The 26,629-nt window shown below is 37.3% G+C and overlaps 1 protein-coding gene across 1 annotated transcript; it reads left to right on the forward strand.

Annotated features, from left to right (window-relative positions):
• The first annotated feature begins 15,253 nt into the window (after positions 1 to 15,253).
• Positions 15,254 to 26,248, forward strand: TTN8 (Structural maintenance of chromosomes (SMC) family protein). The gene is made up of 18 exons (XM_048102424.2): positions 15,254 to 15,921; positions 16,624 to 16,860; positions 17,168 to 17,398; positions 18,406 to 18,644; positions 18,751 to 19,017; positions 19,108 to 19,378; positions 19,723 to 19,847; positions 20,332 to 20,441; positions 20,557 to 20,664; positions 20,756 to 20,895; positions 21,564 to 21,653; positions 21,750 to 21,958; positions 22,451 to 22,620; positions 22,945 to 23,054; positions 23,247 to 23,626; positions 24,562 to 24,840; positions 25,650 to 25,877; positions 25,965 to 26,248. Exons 1-18 carry the CDS (start codon positions 15,484 to 15,486, stop codon positions 26,011 to 26,013), a joined length of 3,681 nt encoding a protein of 1,226 aa, XP_047958381.1. The 5' UTR covers positions 15,254 to 15,483; the 3' UTR covers positions 26,014 to 26,248.
• The last annotated feature ends 381 nt before the right edge of the window (positions 26,249 to 26,629 follow it).

Below are 26,629 nucleotides of genomic sequence, written 5' to 3' on the forward strand. Positions count from 1 at the left end.
GACTTGGCTTAACCAAAAACAAGTTGTAAAGCATGAGCACACCAAGAAGGACAATATGTATATATCTCGACACAGTGTGGGACGACCGCATGAAGTCATACCCAACTATACGAGTTTTCTTATGGTGGGACAGAACACATAGGAACATGGCAACTTGTTCTTCAACAGTGACAAATTTTTGATCGATTAACCCTGCACGATCACGAAGTAGACGGCATAGTCGGCCAAACGTGTTCCTATCCATCCGTAAATTATCTACGCAGGCGCGATCTGTGAGACGGACTAGCCTATCTAACTGCTTCACATGAGCAGGAATTGAATCCAACATTTCGGTTGGATCATCAACGCACCAACGTTTGCGCTTGCGGGTATTTGGTCCAATTAGAGTGATGATGAAGGAAATCAACAACAAATTAATTTGAAGATTACTTAATAACTCCTCAAGCAAAATCAAAACGGTTGTCATCTCATCACGCCTCCGGCCAACCTGATCACGGAACACATAAAAACAATTGGTGTGAATCAATGACTAACATATAGAAATTCAAACACACGCGAATATCAGTTCCACGATATTCAGATCATCAAATACTCTGTGCAAATGCAGCACCAATGAATTCCCACAGAATGCAACACCAATGAAAACCCCCAACAAAATTCAGCACAATTGCAACACCTAATTCGCAGCTTTTATATGTTGCAATTTGCTAACCAAATGAAACCAATGCAACACAATGTAGAAGTATTAAACAAAGTTAAATCCAAATTCAACAAAGCAAAAAACATCTGAATTGGGAAGAAGTATATTTGCTCAAAACCTACAGGGTAATCGCAAATCTGAGCTTAAATTCATAACAATTGACATAAGTATATAATACCCAACCACATATGCACGGACATTTGCAACACATTTCTATTTAATAGGCAATGCAGTAGATTTCATTTTGCAAGCGTCGATGTAAATTCGCTGGGAATTTTGTGTACCTTGCGGAATTCGTCTTCACCGGGCATGGGTAATCACTTCAAAATCGAGCCCAGATAACGATTTCTCTGAGATTGGTCGACGACGCTGCAAAATCAAACAAAAATTGTAAAGCTACTAAAAAATGAATCGAATGTTCTTACAAAATCAAAAGGTTTCACAAAAACAATAGCCGACCCTTTTCTATCGATTGAGGCTAAAAATTGATGGAGTGAAGGGGTATAATGGTGACTTGGCCGAATTTGCACAAGCCGGCTTCACGAGATTGAGGTTTATCGGGGGGGAAGACCTGGTTAGGAATATACGGCGAAATGTAGTAGCTATCATAAATGTTTCCGGGTCATGATTTGTTTACCGGGTCTACTACATAGTATATCGGTACAACCAAATACCTGATATATGTCCGATAGGCGGCCCTATCAAGGCCTATCAGTACAACTAAACGCGCCCTATAGGAGTTGTGGTTTGAACTAGAAATGGAAGACAATGATAACGTAGTAAGAATCACGACCTGGGATAAGGGCTAGGGTGGTAAATGCCCTTTAATTATGCCCGATCCTTTTACATTATTCATGAATTGCACGTAAATGCAAATTTGGTAGTATAACATTACATGACTTTAGATTTATCAAGATTTTATTATGGCGAATTTTATTTAATCCATTACATCTGACATGGATATTTGAATTGACATGTCATTAACATGGAAATGACATGTCCGAAAATGGACTAGGTGACAATTTTATGAGTCAAGCGTCTATGTTTTTGCCTCTCTCGAGGGAGAAAGGGCGTTGTCGGAATTGCATTGTTTCCTGAATTAAATCATCATCAATTCATTGAACAAAAACAAAAATACAAAATCATATCATGAACTCCTCTCAAGCATTCTACCACACACCGCTATTTTTTTGCAAATTCATATCTACTTCCTCAAATCTCGCGCACGTAGGCAATTTACAGCCTTCCCTTCACGCCATCTCAAATTTTGAGGATTTTAATTTAGTGAAAAATTCAAAAGTTAGGGAATTGTCATATCAAATTTTGAATTTATGTGTGTATCATGAATAGTGTGATTTTTTTTTTTAATTTAAAGATCAATAGTTGTACATTTTAGACAGAGTGTATGCAGGGTCACTTTCGGAAGTCTTTTTCTTCTTATGATAATTACACATTGTTATGAAAATAATTAAAGTAAGATAGTGCATATATTTGACATCTAGTAAATGAGCTAGCATAGCAATTCGTCAACCTTGACTTAATCGGTGGGTCAGGTCACAATTTAATTACTCTGTATTCCCTCTGTTCCAAGGATGACCCCTTCCTCGGATGATACAGGATTTTATATAAATTTATTTTATGTGTTAAATAAGAAGAGTAAAGTAAGAGATATGGAATTAAATATAGATAAAAGGTGATTTCAGTTTTAGTAAGAAGTCCTCTTAATTGAGACAATCTAAAAATAAAAGTGGTCATCTTCAATTAGACGGAGTGGAGTACTCCCTCCGTCCAGGATAATTCAGGTCACTTTGACCGGGCACGTGTTTTAAGAATTGTAATGAAAAGTGGGTTGAAAAAGTTAGTAGAATGTGGGTCCTACCTTTATATATTAAGTTTTATAATAAAATGTGAGTAGGAATGAGTTAGTGGAATATGGGGTTCACTACCAAAAATAGTACTCCCTCCGTCCCGGAGTATTAGACTCACTTCTTTTGGGCACATGATTTAAGGAATTGATATTTAAATAGTTAAAGTGGAGAGAGTAAAGTATGAGAGAGGGAAAAAGTAGGGAGAGAAGAGAGAGAAAAGTAGGTGGAAAATAAAATAAGATAGATGTTTTTTGCTAAAAAAAGAAATGAGTCTAATATTTTGGGACATCCCAAAAAAGAAAGTTGGTTAGGACGGAGGGAGTAAAAGTGAAATGGGATAAATTATATAGGACGGACCAAAATGGAAAACTGAGACAAATTATCTGGGATAGAGGGAGTATTATTTTTAGAACATGTTGTATCACTATAAAGTGGATGAAAATGCAACAAAATTAGAGAACAATTTTTTATTTTATTTTATAATCATCTTCCTGTGCTCATGTCCCTCCCAAAACCACATGCCATGAACAAGTTGTCATTAGATTTTGCATCAATCTTGTTAGATCATTTCCAATCATTTATATCAAACTCAAATTTAAACTCATTTTTAAATATTCACGCCAATTAAATTTTAACACAATTTTAAAGTATAAATATATATATTCACATATTTTTATAGTAGCTCCATATTTGGTGTTTTTCCTTAGGAAAACGCAAAAATGTGTTTGATTTTGCAATATGATTGAAAAGGTCCTAATTAATGGAGTAACTATATATACTACTAATACATAATTTTACCGATTTTGCCATTATGTGACTTCTAAAGGCAGATATTCTTAGTAATTTTTTTGGGGGAGTATACAGCTTATTACGATGAATATGATATTTATTTTTAATGGAAATAAGCCTTGATCCTATCATAATTGGGATCGTGGTGAAATTGACTTAAATCACATTCTTACTAATACTAACTATGTTTGGCTCAAAAAATTGGCTTCATAGGATGCTCATATTTTTAGGCTTTATAACTCAACGTCTTTACATTATTACGTATAGTGCAATAAATACTAGAATTAATTGCTGGTAATAATTAATTCGAAGTTTACATTTAACTTGTACCTTTCATCTAAGCTTTAAAACGTTGTAATAATCACCTTTCCATTTTGCAATTACCGGATGTCATTTTTTTTTTCACCAGTAGAACCACATCATTTTAGGAGGAAGATACCCCGCTTGCCTTTATGGATGAAGAAATGGAGTACTCCCTCCATTCTTTAAATTTTGTCATGCTTTGACCGGATACAGATTTTAAAAAATATAACAGAAAGTGAGTTGAAAAAGTTAGTGGAATGTAAGTCTTATTTTACATATTAATTTGTTTTAAAATAAAATGTGAGTGATAATGAATTAGTGGAATATGAGATCAACTGTTAAAATGGTAAAAAGTGAAATATGATAAATTTTGTGGACCGATATAAATGAGAAAATGCCACAACTTTCAGGACAGAGAGAGTATAAAATTTATGTAACCGCTAAATATCATTTTCATTGGAGCCAATAGGCGATAGGTATATTGATTGCACACCATTGGGTACTCTACCCTTAGATCCATCCATATCTAGACCAATATGTAACTTTCGAACATTAACTTTACCTATGAATACACATTATGAATATGGATATATAGTCATAATCACACATGTGGTAATCCATGCAATTGTATATACTATATGAAACTTCAAATCAAATGCGATATATGCATATGTCATCTTCCAATGAAATCAATAAGATCTTTCTCTCTAGTCATGGATTGTCATAATCATGCGTGATGTTTTAAGGCCAACCGCATATCTATCTCTAATCCGTCTCTTAACCGTCTCATCTCTTCACTATTCATAGGCCCCACTTTACTTTTCAGCTCATCTCTTAACTAAGAGATAACACCTGCATTCCTCCATCTCTTAACCATCTCATCCCTTAACTATTCATTCAATTTCATTTTTTATTTATATTTCCAACAAATTCAATTAATAAAAACACACTTCATTAAATACAATAAAATTACAATTTAAATACCTAAAAAAATAAAAAAGACATAATTTAAAAAACTAAAAATTATAAATTGCACACTTAAACTCATATAAAAAAAATGGAGGCAAAGAAGCAGAAGAAGGAGTTCTCTAGTGACTATTATCTAACGGTTGCCAAATTTTGCTCAAATGTGCTCCATTAGATCCTCCTGGAGTTGGGCGTGGGCGGTAGAATCACGTGTCCTTGCCCGAATAGACAACCGCTCTTGCAAAGACGGATGCACTCCCGTTCGAGGCGGACTACTTGCGGTTGAACTTCCCGGGGTTTCAGGGTCGAACCAATTTCCCGCCTCAGGTCCTTCGTCGGCGACAATCATGTTGTGCAAGATTATGCATGTATACATGATGTCGACCATATTCTCCATAAACCACTGTCGAGCCGGGGCTTTGATAATGTTGAATCGAGCTTGGAGAACCCCGAACGCTCTCTCCACATCCTTGCGAGCAGCCTCTTGCTTCTGCGCAAAAAGAGACTGCTTTTCGTTCGCAGGCCTGTTGAACGTCTTCACGAAGGTTGGCCACTTCGGATAGATGCCGTCGGTAAGATAGTACCCCATTTTATACTGGCGATTGTTAGCGATGAAGTTGATGGCCGACGCTTTACCATTCAGAACTTCAACGAAGAGGTCGGAATTGTTGAGCATGTTGACATCGTTGTTCGAGCCGGGGACCCCGAAATACGCATGCCAAATTGATAAGGCTAATTTCATGCATCGGTTATATGGTGAAAAGCGTTACAATTTGCTGGGTCTAACACGTTTCCTAAGCCAGGTGTGTGATAAAATCGCTAGATCGAGGGAATGCTGAAGGGAGCAGTCTAGCGAAAGAATGAAGTGAAGTGAGCAGAATTCAAAGGAAAAGAAGGCGTGACGGAGGGATTCAGTAGCTGAGGGCAACAATGTCTATCTATACCTCGCTGGGCCCCACTCCAACGCCTATAAATAGAAGAGCATGCAGCGCACAAATCATCACTTTTTTATCACTCTTTTTTGCTCTCTTTTAGCTCACACACATAACACACACTTGGGAATGGGAGATCTGGGGTAGTTTGGGTCACGAAGGGGTTCATTTCTTTAGAAAGTTTCAGTGCAACACCGTCCGCGTGTGGGCGAAGATACAATCTCTTTAAATTTCAGTTGTTTTTGCACTTTTGCGGTTGAACTTCACTTTTGGGAGTCGACTTGGCTGTTGATGTTACTTGTTATCCTTTCGCTTCTGTTGGTTTGCGTTTAATTGTGATATTTCAAGTTGATTTACGTAGATCTTACTGCTGAGAGTTTATTTTGACTAGTTATATGCCGATCTCTGTTTTATTTTGATGCTGTGGTACTCGATCTGGGAATTTGGTGATAGATCTGTGGTTTGTTGACTGATTGGAGGTTGTTGTTGAAATCTGAAGTGATGAAGTGTTTCTGTTGGTTGGAGTTTGTTTCGGACGCTTGGATCCGGAGTGGATTTAGCGTCTAAGGTTGGATTCACAGTGAGGAGATTAAGTTGCGCATGAATTTGAGTTTTCAGTTTGCTTTATGTTTTACTTCGTCTAGCATCCTTAGATCTGTTGAGTTCTTGTTGTTTTGCATCTAATTGGTTTAGATTTAGTCTGCTCTGCTCTAATTTCGTTCATGTTGATTTTCTTATGAGTTTTTACGCAATTTGGTTGAAGAAGATGATGTCGCTGTTAGTTAGTACCCGAGTTAGTTATTCTGCCAGCTTTTCGTCCGTACTCTACTTTTTCAGTCATGGTCTCCACAGTCAGTTTGTTTCCCCAGTCTAGGTAATTAGAGTAGTTTTTTTTTTCTTTTTAGATCTAGTGATTGTGCGGTTAATTTTCCTTGCATAGTTTTCTTTGTTGCTTCGCCTAGGTCTAGTTGTTAGCGCAGCCGTTTTAAAAATCTCAAGTCAAGTTTATTTTTGTCCTCAACCCAAGAAAAATGCGTGGCAGCAGCCAACACCAAAAACAAGTCCAAATCCTTGAACATGATTATGACGCATCCTTCTCTGTGGGATCGATCCCTACTTCCCTATACTAGGTTTAGTAAAGTGGTTGAGGGTTTATGAAAGAGTGCTCTGTGTGTCCGACGACCAGGATTTCCTACGACCAACGAGTTCCTAGACCGCGTGATCTAGTGAATTTGCTGGACCAAGGGAACCTGTTAATTTCCTTCTGTGCGCACCGTGAACACGACAAAGAAATAGTACTTTCACAAATCCATAGCCGGTAGTCGGCGACGGCCTCGAGTATAACGGTGGGGTGGGTTCCTTTGTGGGCGCTCGTGTATGACCCCCTCAACGCCACAGGGCAATTCTTCTATTGCCAATGCATGCAATCGACACTCCCGAGCATCCCGGGGAATCCATGCACTTGTTCGTGAAGTTGGAGCAGAAACTGACAATTTGCGGTGGTTGGCTTCTTCAGAAATTCGTCGGTGAAGGCTGCCCGGACGCCTTTGCAGAAGTTCAACAAACAAAGTCTCCCAGTGGATTCTCCGACGTGCAGGTATTCGTCGAACGAATCCGACGTTTGTCCAGTAGCAAGCTGACGGATTGCTGCACTACATTTCTGGAGCGTCGTGTGGCTAGGACGACCAACAGCGTCGAACCCTTCTCTGAAGTACTCTTCCCGTCCCGCCAATGTATTCGCGATATGCAAAAATAGCGTGCGTGACATACGGAAACGCGACGGAAGTAGATATCTCCCCATACCGGGTTCGGACTGAAGTAATCACGTTCCAACCTTGCGGCGGCTTCCTCCCGGTTAAGATGGATGTAAGTTCGGGGTCGCCTTTGAGGAGGCGCGGCGACTTCCTCCTCCCTACGTCGATCTTCTTCTAGCGATTCTTCCATTATTTGACGCATTTGCTCAAATGGATCCATAATGGATTAAATTTGGGAGAAGAAAAAAATAAAGGACTGATTTTATAGAAGTGATTGGAGAGGAAATAAAGAGAGATGAGAGAATAATAGATGTGTGTTGTGTGTAAAATGGAGAATGAGAAGAGTATTTATAGAATAAAAAATAAAAAATAATTTTTTTTTAAAATATGACCGTTGAACGGTCATATTACCGTTTTTTTTTTTAAAAAAAATTTTGAAAAATTAATTTTAAAAAAATGAATTATGACGTCATAATTCCGCCGCCCACTCGCGGATCGGCGAGTGGGCGTCACGCCATCCGCCAGCGCGCACCACATGTCTCGCCAGCTCGTCTCGTCGGGACGAGACGGATCCCACATCGCTGTCTCGATGCCGTCTCGTCTCGTCGAAACGAGATCGAAACAGCGTGCGCGATGCGGATGCCCTAAGCATGTATCTTGATATCAAATGGCAAACTAAGTGAACTATATACTATACACCCACGTCCATTTTTATATTGTTTAATTTGTTCCTGTTTTATCTATGAAATGGCTCTTTAGCTAATTATACGTGAATTAGTGTATTATTTTTATACTCATATTGGAAGGGTGCCAATGTTAATCTTGATCAGCTAGTAATCTTTTTCATGTTTAAAAAAAAAACATATATCTATACCATAAACTCATAATAATTCGGATATTTTTCTGCTATAGGGTCATGATTCGACAAACCGTTTCGTAATATCTGCACCTAACTTTGATGAAATGCATGGTACTGGTACATATTGATATCAGCTAAATTTGGACAAAAGATTTGGGAAAGCAGTAATTGCATATGTTTTAGAATTGATATTATGAAAGCTGCAATTTCATATAAGTTGTGCTATTTAATCAACCATTTATTATATGCCAAACAACCTAATCTGTCTACCTACCTCCGAACTAGTGTCACCTATATAAAAATACTATTTCGACCAACATAATTAGTTTTGCAGAATAAGAAAATGCATCAATTTTATTTGCAAAATATAATTCATATGCATTTGTTCCTATTCCGGAAGGAATATAGTTTTCATATCATTTTAGTAAACAAGAAGTTTAAATCTGATTCAAGTGAACTATAATTTTGGAGTTTGGGCATTCAAAAAAGAGAATAAATGAGTAATTTGATGAGAGGGAATGATATTTATCTAAAGACCTTAATACCTTTTTTGGAGGGAAAATGGAACTGAGGTGTCTTCTATCTAAAACATTTTTTTAAGGCAAAATAATTGGACAAATAATAGCCAAATAAAATGCTAACTTCTTGAAAAAGTTTTAAAACACATTTAAATAGTGCACTACCATTATTTTTTTTATAATTAAGTTATAAAATTTATATATTAATTAGCCTTATATTTGAGTTAAATTGGAATTGTGCTAGAGAGTTTAGTTTGCCTTCCATTTATTTAGGTTAAAATTGAAATTTAATCATTTATAGCAATACTTTTCTCCGAATTAATTCACAAGCTAAACGACAACACATATATGTAATGCTTACAATTTTCATCCTATATTTACTCAATTAAAGTTTTTAATTCTTATATTTTAATTCTCCCCTAATTAAACAATCTACTAAGTTTATAGATTAAACTAAGGAATAAGATGAAATTATATATATTTGAAATTAAATCTAACTTATAAAGTTTGTATAACTTCTTGATCATCTCAGGGTATGCACGGGCGGGAAAGATGAAACTTGCTCTTTATTTTTTTTCCAGAAAATGCCTTAGAAGAATCAAGTTTCTTGGAATACTATGATAGCTGGATATGAAAAGAATGGAGGCATCAAACAAGCAGTAGAACTGTTTCTTTGTATGCAGGCGGAAGGAGAGAAACCAGACATACATACTTTGTCTTCCCTTCTTAGCATTTGTGCTGAATGTGCAGCCCAGTTTACAGGTATGCAAGTTCATCAGTTGGTGACAAAGATAGTTATACCAGATAACCCTTTATATAACTCTCTCATTACCATGTATGCGAAATGTGGGGCTATATCCGAAGCCAGGACAGTATTCGATGAGATGAAATCTCAAAAGAATGTTTCTCTTGGAATGCTATGATTGGAGGGTATGCATCACATGGGTCAAGGGAGGCATTGGAACTTTTTGAATCAGTGAAGTGCTTTAAAGTGTAACCAACATATATCACATTCATTTCAGTTTTGAGTGTGTGTGCACACGGTGGTCTAGTGGAAGAAGGCAAGTCGTATTTCAAATCCATGTTTGAAGATTTTGGAATTAAACCAAGAGTAAAACATTTTTCGTCTCTTGTGGATGTGGTTAGTAGGCACGGGAAGCTTGAGGAGGCAATGGATATCATTAATAGCATGCTAGTTGAACCGAACAAGGCTGTCTGGGGGCACTTATGGGTGCTTGCAGAATGCACAACAATGTGGAGCTGGCAAGAATCGCAGCTCAAGCATTGATGAAGCAGGAGCCAGAGAGCTCTAGCCCTTATGTCTTGTTGTACAATATGTTTGCTGACACTGAAAGATGGAATGAAACAGATGAAATCAGGATGGTTATGGAAAAGAACAACTTTAAAAAGTCACGTGGTTATAGCAGGATAGATTCTAGTTAATCGCCATAGTTGTGCTCCGTTTGGACACTATCATGGAAGCATAGGGATTACCATGCATGTATTTTATTTACCTTTCACCTGTAGTTCCACCATGTGTATGTAACTGAATATGTTTTAGTAGCCATCACCTGTACAACCCTCATTGTTGTGATTTACCTTTGGGAGTGAGATATCATACCACTTGATAATGCATATAACACTTCAAAGTAAGTTCCACGGAGCGAAGCACTCTCTCTCTCTCTCTCTCACACACACACAACACACACATAGAGATATACTAGATCGGAGACATTCTTCAAAGAGGTGTTGAAGATTACCATTAGTTTGAGGATAGTTTTGGTTGTCTTTCATGTTTATTCTTAGAGATTTTTTTCCAAAGTTGAGTAGATGTAGGATTCTTTTCCAGAGCCATCAAACAATACGAAATCGAGGAGTACCCGCTTCATATCAAAAAAGGGGACATGACTTTGTAGTGGAAGTCGAGAATGCAGGAAAGCTTCCAGGTGAGCTCTTAGCGGAAGAGGACGGCAGAGAAGGAGGTAGGAGACGTCAAGGACATCGAGCATGTGCGGGGTGCCCACCGCCTCCGGTTGGGGGAGGCTATTCCCGACTTGTCCATTGTTGATGCTTAATGAAATTTAAGAACATTCATTATACATTTCGACTGTAAAAATCCTTTTGGGATCAGAAGCTTTCGACTGTAAAAATTATTCATTGTTAACGGTAAAAATCCTAATACACCATTATAAAATGGACAAGTGGATCATATTTATAGAAAATAAAATTTTATTTTCAGTATGTACTTTCTCTCTTCTCCACTTTCTTTTTCCTTCTGTCTCTCTGTTATTTTTAATCTAAATAATTATGTTAACCTTTTTTGACAAAAAAATTTAATAATATCAGTTAGTAGTATAACATATTCGCATATAAATTTTATGCATGTACTTTGAATGTTTTAAAATATAAATTTAATAATATTAGGATGTACTACTTTGAATGTTTTAAAATATAAATTTAATTATATTAGGATGTACTCTATCATATATTTTAAAATATTAAAATATAAACGATAAATTACTTCCAAAATCATGAACTTTTATAATAGTTTGGTTTTCCCGTGAATTTTAAAAGTTGCGTAAAAAATCATGAACTTTGCTCTCGTGTGCCGATTTTCTGAGTCGGGTATTCCGGCTAAGTAGAGTTTTGACGTGTGTAAGTATCTGACGTGGATGATGTTGTGGACGCTGATATGTGCAATGACTTGGATTTAAATTTTTTGTATTTTTTAAATATTCTAACAACTTAGATGACAGCAATGCCTAAACAGACTCCAGTTTCAAGAAACCCCCAAAATTAAATTTTCTAGAACGACACTTTTCTATGCAATTGAACAAAAATCTGAGAAATCAAGCTGCCTAAAGGCCTTCTTAATCTCAGATTCAGACGAACCAGGGTGAATTCGCAGTGCCTGGTACGGATCAGCCACGGTAGAAGACACACACGAAACCCTAAATCCCTTACTATCGCCATTTTTATTCCTCAAACTTCTTCGTGATGAGATATCCTTGAATTGAGCCCAGGAAGACCCACAACCCACAGCAGCAGCCATTCTTTCAAATTAAATTAAAGAAATTCCAAGCAATTTTATGCCGACGAGTTCTATAAATTTCTATTGGGGTGGTCGAAAGTAGAGAAAATGCAGATGGAAAGCGAAAACTCAGAAATGAATTATTGGATTGGAATTTTAGGTGACATTCAGAGGTGATATGCAGCGAAATTTTAATTTTTGTTTTGTGCAGCGATATTATTTTCCTCCAGAAGCTAAATTGCACTCCCTCCGTCCCACCTAATTTGGGACACTTTGACCCGACACGAGTTTTAAGAAATGAATGGAAAATAAGTTGAAAAAGTTGGTGGGACGTGGGTCCTACTTTTAAAGTACTTAGTTTTATAATAAAATATGAGTAGGAATGAGTTAGTGGAATATGAGGTTCACTACCAAAAATGGTAAAAGTGAAGTATGTCAAATTATATGGGACGACCCAAAATGGAATACTGGGTCAAATTATGTGGGACAGAGGGAGTATGTGATATGCAGCGAAATTTTAAATATTTATTTTCGCCACAGACTAAATGACGTAATTTTGTGTTCCGACTGCCTAGTCACGCTTCCGACTGCCACATAGGATAAGTTTATACCGGAAAACTACCGGGTCGGGTCGTTTGAGAAATTTGCACAACCCGGTAAAGTTCATGATTTTTTATGCAACTTTTAAAGTTCACGAGAAAAACCAAACTATTGTGAAAGTTCATGATTTTAGAAGCAATTTACCCAAATATATATACTTCGTACATAAGTTTTTATATTGATTGTTTTGAATATAAAATGGCCAAATTAAATTATTTATATTTTTATTTCTTTTTTATTTTATTAAAATAATTTCATTTTTAATTTCACTTAATCTACTAGACTCATACTAATAATCGGAGTAAATTTAAGTACTCCACTTCGTAAATTTTAAATTTGCATACCTTTTAACTCACTATTAAGTTGGTCAATACATAGATTGTCAAATTTTAACAAGTTGTTATATTGACTAAATGATCTACTATAATTTAGGAAAGATATCACAAATTCATAATTAATGTGCAGAATCATTTTTTTGATGCACACTTATACGACCAATTTTGGAACATATATTTTTTTCAATATCATAGTACTACGGTGTATAATAACAATGAATCCAGAATTATCACTGATACTAAGATATCTCAAAATTCGAATCCTTTAAAGTATAACAAAACAAGAGGATTGCACATGCATGGGTTAAAAATCTATTTAGAATTTTAGACTAATGCCAAAAGTAAACATCTCTTTAAAATTGTTGAAATAATTAAATTTCAAATAGTTCAACTTGATGAAACAATTCAATTTCAATCATTTCAAATTGATGAAATAATTAAATTTCAAATATTAAATCAGAGCATTTGATTTTTCAAAAAATATGTAGGCAATAAGAGCACTCCCAATGGAGTTCCCTTATTTCTCCCTTATTTCTCCCTAACTCCTGCCACATCAGCGCCACATCAGCATCACATTTTATCCCCAGTTTTTAGCCAACCCCTACAATGGTTTCTCCCTTATTTCTCCCTTATTTCTCCCTAACTCAACATTTCATTTTTACATCATCACTAATTTAATTGTTTTATTTTTATATATAATAAAGCTAGCTTATTTAATTTATAAAGATAAATCAAATAAATAGTAATAAAGTTCGTTGTATTAAACACGGGTACACATTACAACGAAGAAAATTAAAAAAAAAAAAAGTACACGAATGGAAATAAAAAATCAAAAAAAAAATTCAAAGAAAAAAAAATTCAAGGGCGGTGGGCGCGGTTTCTATTTGCCCACAATTCTTCGATGATATCGTGTTGTAGTGCTTGATGGGCCTCCTTCTGGTGTATGTCCATGAACGCCTGGAACCGTTCATGTTCGTTGTGCGGTACACCCTGGCGGGCGGACTCGGTTGAGACACCGTGACTCGATGATGCAACACTTGGGTCGTTGGTGACGTCGAGGACGCCTTCGTGTTCATCTTCGATGATCATGTTATGCATGATGATGCACGCATACATGATATCGGCAATATCCCCCTGGTAGAAAAAGCGCGTCGGACCCTTTACCAGTGCAAATCGCGATTGGAGCACCCCAAATGCCCTCTCCACATCCTTGCGCGCAGACTCTTGCGCTCGGGCAAAATACCTTCTTCTATCTCCGAGTGGGCATCTGATCGTCTTCAGAAACACGGGCCATTGCGGATAGATGCCGTCAGCCAGGTAGTACCCCATGTTATGCACATTGCCATTGGCCGTGAATTCGATGGAGGGGCCTAATCCGTTGATCCGCTCGTTGAAAAGGGGCGAGGAATTGAGAACATTTAGGTCGTTGTTCGACCCGGCTATACCAAAATAAGCATGCCAAATCCAAAGCCGTTGGTCGGCAACGGCTTCAAGAATGATGGTGGGATGCGTACCTTTGTAGCCGGTAGTAAACTGGCCTCGCCACGCGGTTGGGCAGTTCTTCCACTGCCAGTGCATACAGTCGATGCTGCCGAGCATCCCCGGAAAGCCGTGGGTCCTCCAGTGCCAATCCAGTAGGAACTGGCAGTCAGCTGCGTCCGGCGAGCGAAGGTAGTGCTCCCCAAATATCTCTCGCACGCCCTGACAGAAATTCTTCAGGCACTCGTTGCCAGTCGTCTCGCCGCATTGCAGATACTCATCGAACATGTCGGCGGACCCTCCATATGCCAACTGCCGGATGGCAACAGTGCATTTCTGTAGGGGCGATAGTCCGGGCTTCCCTGCTGCGTCTCGCTGGAGCCGGAACTCGGGGTAACGCGCGGACAACGCATTAACAATGCGCAGGAAGAGGGAGCGGCGCATTCTGAACCGGCGACGAAATACATCTGCCGGATAACGTGGTTCCTCCGCGAAATAATCGGCGAACAGCCGATCGTGCGCACCAGTGTGGTTGCGAGGGATGTATCGGCGCCGCCGGCGGATTGGCCGTTGGGGGGGTGGCTGCTGCATTCGAGCGATCTCGCTTTGTATGCAGCGGGAGATATAGTTGTTGATTGGGTTGTTGGCGAAACCCGCTACATCCCATCCGGTGGGAGCGGGAGGTACCTCTTCTTCGGAAGAAGAATGTGATATTTCCTCGTCGGACTGAGCACGAGACGATGAATCAGAACTCATTTAATAAAGATGGAGAGAAAAAAGATTGAAAATTTGTGTGAATGAAGTTTGTGGGTGATGAATGGAGGAAGAGGATGAAATATTTATAGGGGTGGGATAAAATAGCCGTTCGGCCAAAAAAAAAAAAAAAAATTTTAAAAATCGCCGATTATCGCCGAGCGTCGCCCACAGTGGCCGGCGATCGCTCGGCGATAATCCGGCGATAAATCGCCACTCGGCGAAGCAACGGTAACATTATCGCCGAATTATCGCCGACTTCGCCACAATGGCCGGCGATAATTCGGCGATAATCGGCGATTTATCGCCGAGAATTCGCCACCTCCATTGGGAGTGCTCTAAAAATGTGGATTTGTCGCCGAATAGTGAGTCACAGCATATCTCCATTTTTCTTTTCGCGCTTCTTCCACTTCGCGCATGGGGGGAATCAATCACTCTCTCACTAAGGCAGTTTCATCTCTCTAAATCCCACCTCCGTCGTCATCGGAAATACTCACCTTCCGCAATTCTCCCCTATAAAAGCCCTAATTCTTACTCCCAACTAAACCCCCAAACTTTCCAATTCTAGGGCTTCCATTTCACCGGAATTTTCAACGATGCCTTCTGTGAAAGTCACCGGCAAAATAATCCGCCTGGAGCTTGAGAACTTCAAATCCTATAAAGGCCACCAAGTCATCGGTCCGTTCTACGACTTCACGGCTATAATCGGGCCTAATGGCTCCGGGAAGTCGAATCTAATGGACGCCATAAGCTTCGTCCTGGGCGTCCGTACAGGGCAGCTCCGTGGGGCTCAGCTGCGGGACCTTATTTATGCGTTCGATGACCGCGAGAAACAGCAGAAGGGGCGTAGGGCGTTCGTCATGCTCGTTTACCAGCGTGCGGATGGGTCGGAGATCAAGTTCACTCGGTCAATCACGCCTGCTGGTAGTAGCGAGTACAGGATTAATGACAGTATGGTGAACTGGGACGACTACAATGCGGAGTTGAAAAATCTTGGTATCCTTGTTAAAGCTCGGAATTTCCTTGTTTTTCAGGTGATCACTTGTTCTGTATAAACAATCTATGGTTAAGTTTTGCTAGTGTTGTTCAGTTGCAGAGTTTATTAGTAGCTAACTGTAGTTGTGAGAGGGAATTCCGGAGATCGAAACTTAGGAATGCTTAGTAGTTACTATGGGGTAAGAAAAGGCTTGAAGAAACGAGTTGGAGTGAATTGCACAATAATGAGTTGGAGTATGAAGAGAGTTGATATCTAAGGATGGTGGAATAGTTAAGATGAGTGTGCTACTTTAAGCGTTTGTTGTAAAAACTTTAGAAATTTATAACTGAAAAATGATGAATGGAGAAATAGTGGGTGAAAATAACTAAGAGAAGATTCTCGTTCTTCTTCAAATCCTCGAACCACTTTTCTTTCACCCATGCCTTCTTGTAAATTGAAGTTACATGCATGACTATGTCAACTTTTTTTTTTTTTTGGATAGAGCTGTTTACTTTGTTCTTTGTTTTTTTTTTGTACAAATTTCCTTCAATAGTACAGCAAGGCTGTATACATATATCTCTAGAATCTTTTCATGCGAGATTATAGAAATTTATTTGCACAGTCCTAACTAATGGAAGTTGGTGAAGAAATTCTAAAATATTCCTAAAGTGAGACAAAGACTGAAAATTCTGCAAAATGATTTTAGTCACGGATCAGGTTATGTTCGTCTACAATATTGTCAAATGTTTTTATGACTCAGGGAGATGTGGAATCTATTGCTTCGAAGAACCCCAAGGAGCTAACAGCCTTACTAGAACAAATATCTGGCTCTGAAGAATACAAAAGATCGTATGAAGAACTAGAAGTGCAAAAGGCTGAAGCTGATGAAAAGGCTGTCCTTGCTCATCAGAAGAAGAAAACCATTTCAGCCGAGAAAAAGCAGAAGAAGCTGCAGAAGGAGGAGGCTGAAAGGCATCTCAAATTGCAAGAGCAACTGGTTAATATTCTTTTAACATTTTGAATTTTGTATTTTTACCGTGTGTCTCATAATTTGTAATATATGGCATACTAATGCTTAATTGTATTTTCAAGCTTTGTCATGATCTATGCAATAGTGAAGCTTGAAATATATTAGTATTAACTATTGATATAACTTTCATTATAGACTTTCTTTATGCGATACCGGGTTCTTGTTCTTATCGGACTTCAACTTTGTTGACCTAAAAAATTCTTATTACAGTAATAAACAGTTCTTTTTTTCTTTACTCTGTGAATTTTCTCTGATTTCCGAAACTTGCATGCAGAAATCTTTGAAGCAGGATAATTACCTTTGGAAACTATTCAACATAGAGAATGACATTGAAAAAGCTAATGAGGACCTTTCTGTTGAAGAGGATAGCCTGAAAGAAATTGTGCGTGAATTGGAAACTTATGAAGATGAATTAAAGAAAAAGAGCAAAGAACAAGCTGGATATATGAAAGAGATTCAACTACGCCGGAGGAAGATTGCTGAGAAACAGAGTAGACTTGATAAAGTAAGTGTTTTTTACAGGCAAATGCACACTGCTAGCTCTGTTCATCCACATATTGTAGGTTTTAGTTTCAGCAATGTTACGTCTACTTACTAAGTAGGTTTAAAAAGAAGTCCTTGAGGAAGTGGTGGGAGGATTTTATACATTAAAGCAATGTCTCAGTCTATGAAAGAATTTATTAGAGGAAAAATATCTCAGTACCATCTGATTGCCAACGATGTTTTTGATTGGTCCTTACACTATTATGGTGGCTATATAACAGAATTTCATTGATACATTTTGAGGTGTAAAATACTGTTGATGATCTGATTGCTTTACTTGTAAGCTCCAGTCATAAATCAAATATGTCTTTAGTGCTATGTTATGGTCAAATTCAAAATATGAGAATATCTGTAGCTTTTCAAGAGCAGTTCATTATATGTGTTTCTTGAATCCCAAAGCTTCATTAGACAAAAGGATAATGTTTTGTGGGTTGATTTGTCCATCCTCATTTAAGTTTCTGTGGCTTGAAAGATGTATAAGCATCTATGATGATTGAGATGAACATTTGGACGAAGTGTGGGATAGGGTCACTTTCATGGTTGCTTGATTGGGCTCAAATCATAGCATGTTCAAATTCATTTTTGTATGTAATGCAATCAGAGATTGGAGATGTATAGTTTTTTTGGAGTGTTTTCAATTCTTAGAATCAAAGTTTGATTTTGTTTGAGTATCCACTTCTTTCTTCATTGTGGCTCTGATGTCTTCGGCTCTGTATGTGTCTTATCTAGAAACTAAAACTTTTCTATAAATGCTCAAGAATTAGATTTGAACATAGGAGCTTTTTTTTTGTCTTATCTTGACACCTTTTGTTTTCTCTTACTAAATAATCACCAAAGATATATTTCCTTTAGATTCTTCTCTTTGTTAACTTCATATATTTTCTCTTTGTTGCAGATACTTTGTTTGGTTTATGTAACTGATTAAGGTCTTTATCAACTTACGACATTTATCTTATTTTGATGCTGCAGCAATCTGAGCTTGTTAAGTTAAAGGAGGAGACAACTCGTATAAACTCAAAGATAAAATCTACTAATAAGGAACTGAGTAAGAGGAGAGAAGAGAAAAAGAGACATGTGCAGGAGATTGCGAAACTTGAAAATGACTTGAGAGATGTGACAAGGCAACTTGAAGATTTGCGTGAGAAAAGCCAGGATGCTGGTGGAAAGCTTCAGCTAGTTGACAGTGAATTGGAGACATATCACCAGATGTGAGTTTATGTACTCTGTTTTTCTCAAACTTTTGATGACTTAGCTCCATTTATTCCATGGTTTATCAAAGAAAAAATAAGTTTTAATCCAGTAATTCTTTTACAGCAAAGAGGAGGCCGGGATGAAAACTGCTAAGTTAAAAGGTGAAAAAGAGGTTTTAGACAGGCAACAAAATGCTGATATGGAAGCACAAAAGAACTTGGAAGAGAATGTTCAACAATTGGAAAATCGAAAAGAGGAACTGGAGTTGCAAGAGAAACAAATGCAGACCAGGCTTAAGAAAATTCTTGATGCTGTTGGGAAACACAAAGAAGAACTTATCAGAGTGCGTAAAGAACAACGTGAGATGAAGGATAAGCTTGGAGACTCTAAGTCGGGCCTTACCCTAATCCTCTTCCTTTTAGTCACACTGAGAATGATTTTTCGAGTAATCTTACCTGCTTGCTCATTCAACTTTTTCAGGCACAAACATGATATGCTGAAGTCAAAGATAAATGATGTAGATCTTCAGCTACGGGAGTTGAAAGCTGACAGGCATGAAAATGATAGAGATGCCCGGATGTCTGAGGCAGTTGAAACCCTTAAACGCCTTTTTCCTGGTGTGCATGGTCGCATGACAGATCTTTGTAGGCCAACACAAAAGAAGTATAACCTTGCAGTTACCGTTGCTATGGGAAGATTCATGGACGCTGTAGTGGTTGAGGATGAACATACAGGGAAAGAATGCATTAAGGTAGTGCCATCAAGAATATTTAAGTTGTATTAGTCCAGTAAGAATGAATTTGTGAGGAATCTCCACGTGCCACTTTCTTGTTTTCTTGACTTCCTACTTCTGTTATTCATTCTTATCATTCTACGACATGCCAACCAATCTACGAAGTGCTGTTTCTGCTTTGTGCTGACCCAATTAATTTTTTACAGAGGGCTTCTTTATTTGAACACTTCCTTCTTAGACCTTATTAGAGATCTTACTATACAATTTCTAGCCGAAGTTTTTTTTGCTTGCATTGCTTGGACCTCAGGTTTAGGTTTGGAAAAAGTAACTTCTTTTTGACCTGTTATTTTACTTGCCTGCAGTATCTGAAAGAACAGAGGCTTCCACCACAGACATTTATTCCTCTTCTTTCAGTGCGTGTGAAACCAGTCATAGAGAGGTTGCGCACTTTGGGTGGAACTGCTAAGCTGGCCTTTGATGTGATTCAGTATCCTTAACTATAGGCCTCTTTGATTATTTGAAGTATTTCACAAATCAATAAGAAACTGTAATTATGAATTCATTAAATTGTTCTTTTTTCATGTATCTTATAGGGAATCTTGCATGAGAACTTTCTTTAGCTGCAAATGCATAACACTCAGCATAATACACATTCTTTATCTAGTGATAGTAGTTCGGTATATTATGGTAATGGATATACATTTGACGCATAAGCCCAAGAGGTTTGTTTATTCTTAAGTAATCTCAATCCCATCAGTTTTAGTTAAACATTTGTGATATTTAAAATAGCAATTCTTATTTACTTAAGCTTTTGGTTTCCACCCCAAACTAGTATTCCGGAATCTTATTCTAATACCTAATTATTGAAGCAGGCTACATTGAGATATACCATCAACCAAAAAAAACTATCCCTTCACTGTTGGTCATTTTCTTTGGTATTACTTGTAAGTTTGATTCCTTTACAGTCACAGATTCGATCCTGTGCTGGAAAAAGCTATTATATTTGCTGTTGGAAATACCTTAGTTTGTGATGATCTTGATGAAGCTAAACATCTGAGCTGGAGTGGACAAAGATATAAAGGTATTATAATTGACTGGTCTCTCCATATGCTGGTGGACTTATGTAATATATATTTTTCCCTGTATTAAATTACAGTTGTCGGTGAGATTTATTTTGACCTGTTATTTTGTTACAGTTGTAACTACTAATGGGATCTTATTGACCAAATCGGGTACAATGACTGGTGGCACAAGTGGTGGAATGGAAGCACGCTCACATAAATGGGATGACAAAAGAATTGAGGGTCAGTGGGAATTTGACTCTGAGCACTGCTTGTTCTGTTCTGTATCTGTTATAGTTCAATTGCTCTATGGCTAAAAACTGTCCCTTTTCAGGGCTTAAGAAGAAAAAAGAAGACCTGGAGTCTGAATTGGATAAGCTTGGGTCAATAAGAGAGATGCAGCTAAAGGAGTCTGAAGCATCAGGCAAGATTAGTGGCCTTGAAAAGAAGATTCAGTATACAGAAATTGAGAAGGTTTATCCAATTTTCTACTCTTTTCTTTCCTTAATCTATATATATTTTAATTAATTCACTATCATAAAGCGTTTCTTATTTTTAAAGTACTAACAGTCATTAGTACATTGGTTCTTCACGCTCTTTTGTTTGGAAGTCAATAAAAATTCCCTATTTAAGTAAAATAATAGGGAACAACTTAAAAGATTGTTTGCCAAGTGACTATCACAGTACAGTCCGCCCACATTTAGTGATCCCTTCTTGAACTTGGAATTTAGTGTGCAACTTCAAACTGAAAATTCGGTGTACATAGTCATACATCAGATATCAGGTTAACCACTTATACCCTGAATCCCGGATAAAACTAGATGAGAAACTGTTAAAACTGGAAATCTGGCTTGCTCTGGTTTTTGTCTTTGTAGAAAAACAGTTGGGGCTTGAAGTTCAACTAGATGCTTGATCTCTATGGAAATTCTTTTAAATTTGATAATGGAGATATATACGATAAGAAGTACTCCATATTTTATAAGCAGAATTTCTTCTATTAATCTGCACATGTGTAATAAAATTGTATGCGTAGTTAGTTGTCTAAACAAAATGGGCATTGATTACATTGCTTAATGTGACATCCAATCATGTTCCAAGTGATTGGCATATGATAATATTATTTAAAAGACAATCTTCTGCAGAAAAGTATCGAGGACAAACTGAACAAACTGAAGGTGGAAAAACGGAATATTGAAGATGAGATAGGGCGCTTCAGGCCTGAACTTGAAAAGGTTCTTATTATATATTTCTGTTCATGAAGCTCTGCAATCTTCTATATGTATGCATATAAAATGATGAAATTCAATCTTCTGATTTCAATTCTGCAGTTGGAAAAAGTTATTGCCACCAGAACATCAAAGATCCAAACACTGGAGAAAAGGATCAATGATATTGTTGACCTTATCTACAAGAAATTCAGTGAGTCTGTTGGTGTTAAGAACATACGCGAATATGAAGAAAACCATCTTAAGGCTATTGAGCAGATGGCTGCAGATAGATTCAACTTGCATAGCCAGCAATCGAAGCTAAAATATCAGTATGAACTCTGTATATCAATTTCATGCTGTTTCATTTTCTTTGCGTCTGATGATGTCTTATTTACAGATGACTCTACCTCTGCAAGTTTGTTGCATCCTTAGCTGCAGTGTTTAATACATTGATCTACCTACTTTTGTTTTCCTTCTTGAAAGTTTCTTGAACCTATATGTCTAATATGTTCTATACTTTCAAACCCCTCAATAAAGTTTGTTTGAAGAGCTTTTAATAAACAATTATTGATAACTTGATATCTAAATTTCCTATCTGAAGACAAGAGAATTACACAAATTTCAAACCAGTGCTTTCCTAAACAGGTTTTATGAAGTTATATTGATGCACAAATTCCATATTTATGCCCCAAAAGTTCAGAACCAAAAGCTGCATCACATTGCATTGCATGCATGGAGTGTTCTCTAAGATTCTGAAGCATGGTGCAATCTTATAAGTTATAACATTGTAATTTATTGTTATTTCCTCTCCATGTGGCTAGACTGGAGTATGAGAAGAAACGAGATGTTGGTTCGCGTATTGCCAAGCTGGAATCAACGATTGCCAACTTAGAAAATTCGTTGAGAGATGTGAAGGAAAAGCAAAAGGAACTGGAGTCGGCAACTGAAACCGCAAATGCTGAGATCGAAGTTTTAAATGAACAAGTGGAAGGTAATTTAAGATTTTTGTTCTAATCATGTCATCAATCTCATTATTATTAGTATTGTGTACTCACTGTTTTGCTTAACTGTGTTATTTCTTTTATGTTTGTTGATGCGGTTTTTGTTTTCAATTCTGCAGAAATCAGATTTGAATCCTGTGTTTTATTCAGTTCTATTGTTTTGCTTGTTTTCCTGGGTATCAGTTGTCTTGTGCCTATTCATGTTTTTTATGCATCTAGTCTCTTTCGTCAGCTACCATTTTTTTCTCTTCGGATCCAAAAAAATTATTGTGCTTATCATGAAAATCCCCCATAACCATTTCTCTCTATTTTAGGTTTGAATTCAAAAGCAGAGGAGTGCGAAAAGGATATTCAGGGATGGAAGAAAAAGATCTCTGCTGCTACATCAAACATTTCAAAGCATAATCGTCAGATTAAGTCTAAGGTTAGTAACGTTAGTTTGATCTCAAGAAAAAGTGGTCTAAGATTTAGTTTAATGACTTATATTCTTCAGAAACAATCTATTCTCGCCATGTATGATTCAGCACACATTGTTAATCTAACAGCTGCAATGTTCAAATATTCCAAGTTACAAGTAAAATTTAATAAATTAAGTTAACCTTGCCTTGTGACCCAGGAGAGTCTGATAGATCAATTGAGTTTGCGTAAACAAGAGATACTGGAGAAGTGTGAACTAGAGCACATTGACATTCCAATAATCTCTGACCCTATGGATACTGGGTCATCAGGGCCAGGGCCTGTTATTGATTTCAGTACACTGAGTAGATCGCTTCAGCAAAAGGCAAAACCATCTGAAAGGGAGAAGATCGAAGCAGATTTTGCACAGAAAATTGCTGCATTGATTTCTGAAATTGAAAAAACTGCTCCAAATTTGAAGGCACTAGATCAGTATGAAGCTGTCTTAGAGAAGGAAAGAGCTGCATCAAAAGAGTGGGAAGCAGCCAGAGATGAGCAGAATAAGATAACTTCAGATTACAACAAAGTTAAGCAAATGAGGTACTGCAATTTCTGCTAAATATAGCTTGTACTATAACCTTTTGGCCTACATCTTTTTATTGAATCAGATACTGGCTTTTTATCTAATTTGTTTCTATTAAATGGTGAAGAAAGGTCTTTACAGATCTTTTTGTTTCTAGTTTGAAACAATATTCAATTCGTTTCTGGAGTGGCTGTCCTCCCTACATTGAGCTTAATTTGGATATACTTGTTGATACAGTACCATATACTCCAAATAAAACCTCTGCTGATTTACACTTTATTAGTAAAATCCCAACGTGATAGGGTTTCGGTTCTACCTTTTAGCTTACTCCCTCTGTCCCCAAAGAGTATGAACTTTGGGTTCGGCAAGGGTTTTAATAAGTAAAGGGAAAAGTAAGAGAGGGAGAGAAAGGGTAGTGGAAATAATGTTAGTGGAGAGTGGGGTCCACATTATTATAATGGTATAAGTGTTAATGGTAATGGTATAAGTTGTAAATAAAATGATGTGTAGGGGTAGTAGTTGTTTGAATTTTTCAAAATTAGAAAGTTCATACTGTTTAGGGATGGACGAAAAAGGAAATAGTTCATACTCTTTGGGGATGGAGGGAGTATAAATTATTTGTAGAAATATGCCAACATGTGCTTTTCTTGTTCATCCTTCTCCTTTCCCTGCTTCTGTATATATTCATTTATGAAGTTATGTGCCTTTAACTGGTAGTCTTTTTCTAAATAATCAAAGATAATGAAGAACAACATTTTGCTTATGATAGTGCTTTTTTTTCATGTCTTTGGTCCCTGTCCTCAGCTCTTGATTTTGTTTTTATCTCCAGATTATTTAAATCCTAGCCTTAGACTGATGATCTATCATCAGCATTCTCTTGATTTTGCTCCATCTGTATTGTTATTTACCTAGTTTGTCAAGTCTTGACCACTGATTTTCAAGTTGAATCCAGGCATGAATGCTTCATGGCTGCTTTTAATCACATCTCAAATAACATTGACAAGATATACAATGAACTCACGAAGAGCAACACCCACGCGGTGGGTGGGGCAAGCAGCACCCATGCGGTGGGTGGAACAGCATATCTGAACTTGGAGAACCCCGATGAGCCATACCTTTATGGTATAAAATACAGTGCTATGCCACCAACAAAGCGATACAGGGATATGTCACAACTATCTGGTGGTGAGAAGACAGTTGCGGCACTTGCTTTGCTCTTTGCCATCCACAGGTATTAAAAATGAAAGCAAAAAATTTCTGCATTTGGTAGTCCTTTTAGGTGTGACAACTGACAAATGAAATTTGCTGCAATCCTGCTGTTAATTTTTTTCTTATCTTCATCTTTTCTGTAGATGCTTCTTGCAATTCAATTATTCAAAGAATAATTCTACTCCCTCCGTCCCACAATAAGAGTCACATTTTTCCATTTTAGTCCGTCCCACAATAAGAGTCGCATTTCACTTTTACCATAAAAAGTATGTGGGTCCCACATTCTACTAACCCACTTCACTCACATTTTATTATAAAACCAATATAAAAAAGTGCACCCCATATTCCACTAACTTTTCTAACCAATATTCTTTACATTTCTTAAAAATCATGCCCACACCAAATGTGACTCCTATTGTGGGACGGTGGGAGTATTTAGCTATGCCCATAAGAATTCTTTACTTCAACTCTGGGATGCAACTTCCTGTTCCATTTAATCTCTTCTTTAATTCCTTTGCAGTTCTCAACCTGCTTGTAGCTGTAAACTTAATAACTTAATGTGCATAAATTATCATACTTTTTAATTTCTTTTTATGTTGATACGATGGTTGACGTACTATATATATAATATTGTTTGCTCATCACCTTTAGTTTATTTATTACTCTTACTTTGATGCAAATATATCATCAGTGGTACAGATAGTCCTATTTATTCATCAATGTTGCTCAATGGAGTAGCTGTATACAGAGTATCCATCATCTATTTCTGTTTCGAGTTCTGATATTATTTCACAAGGAATTTCCTCACTAATCATATTCTGGGATTTGCAGTTTCAAACCTTCACCGTTTTTCATATTGGATGAAGTGGATGCTGCATTAGACAATTTGAATGTTGCCAAGGTTGCTAGCTTTATTCGAGCGAAATCTTGTGGAGGAGCAAAATTAGAGTCTGATGTTGACTTTGGATCTAGTTTCCAGAGCATCGTGATATCTCTCAAGGATAATTTTTACGATAAAGCTGAAGCCTTGGTTGGTGTATATCGTGATTCTGAGCGAGGGTAAGAAATTCATCATTGTTTGCGTTCTTGAGCTACTGCTTCCCCCTACCCAATATGCAGACTCTGAACTTTATGCTTATTTTGTAGGTGCTCACAAACCTTGACATTCGATTTAACCAAATACCGTGAATCTTGAGAGGAATTTGACCCAGCTGCGGGCTGCAGCTCTTTATAAAGTCTACACGATGTTGAAGACGTATGTAATAGAGAATATGTACATGATCAGGATGCTCGTAGACTTGTAATTGTTAACTGGTGTGTACTGCCATTTACCACTGCTATCCTTTATCAAGTTAGCTTAATAGGTTTGTAACGCATAATTTGTTCTATTGACATGTACTAGTATATTACTATTGATGTTTTTCGTTGCCTGTCGCCCAGTCCAGGTTTTCAATTAAAGTGAGGAGCAGAATAATCTATGTGTGGTGCCTTTTATTATTGATTTTTAATTACAGCAATTTGGCGCATAACACTCACAAAATTACGATGCATCGTCAATTAAGCTTTGTAGCCAAATATACTAATCGATGAATCTAACGTTTCTATACAAATAAATTCACTCTTACTTATCTTGACGGGTATCGACTGAATATTTGGTGATATACGAAGCCAATTGAACAGTGTTACACTGGACGTACGCATCTTAGGTATTGATGAAAAATGAGTACATTTGAATAGTTAAGGGCATTGAATGTGTCTCATGTTGTTCCCAACTTAGGTATTGATGAATTATTCTATGTGATCTATCTTAA

The sequence above is a fragment of the Salvia hispanica genome, chromosome 6 (genome assembly GCF_029641045.1).
Source record: "Salvia hispanica isolate PSC_SH4W2 chromosome 6, Shi_PSC_v1, whole genome shotgun sequence".
Classification (NCBI taxonomy): domain Eukaryota; kingdom Viridiplantae; phylum Streptophyta; class Magnoliopsida; order Lamiales; family Lamiaceae; genus Salvia; species Salvia hispanica.

Bases quoted from the DNA above. Each gene is read 5' to 3' on its own strand.
- TTN8 (XM_048102424.2), top strand. From the start codon at position 15,484: ATGCCTTCTGTGAAAGTCACCGGCAAAATAATCCGCCTGGAGCTTGAG. The intron at 19,018-19,107 runs GTCGGGCCTTAC...CAACTTTTTCAG, and splicing joins GATAAGCTTGGAGACTCTAA to GCACAAACATGATATGCTGA. The intron at 20,665-20,755 runs GTCAGTGGGAAT...GTCCCTTTTCAG, and splicing joins GGATGACAAAAGAATTGAGG to GGCTTAAGAAGAAAAAAGAA.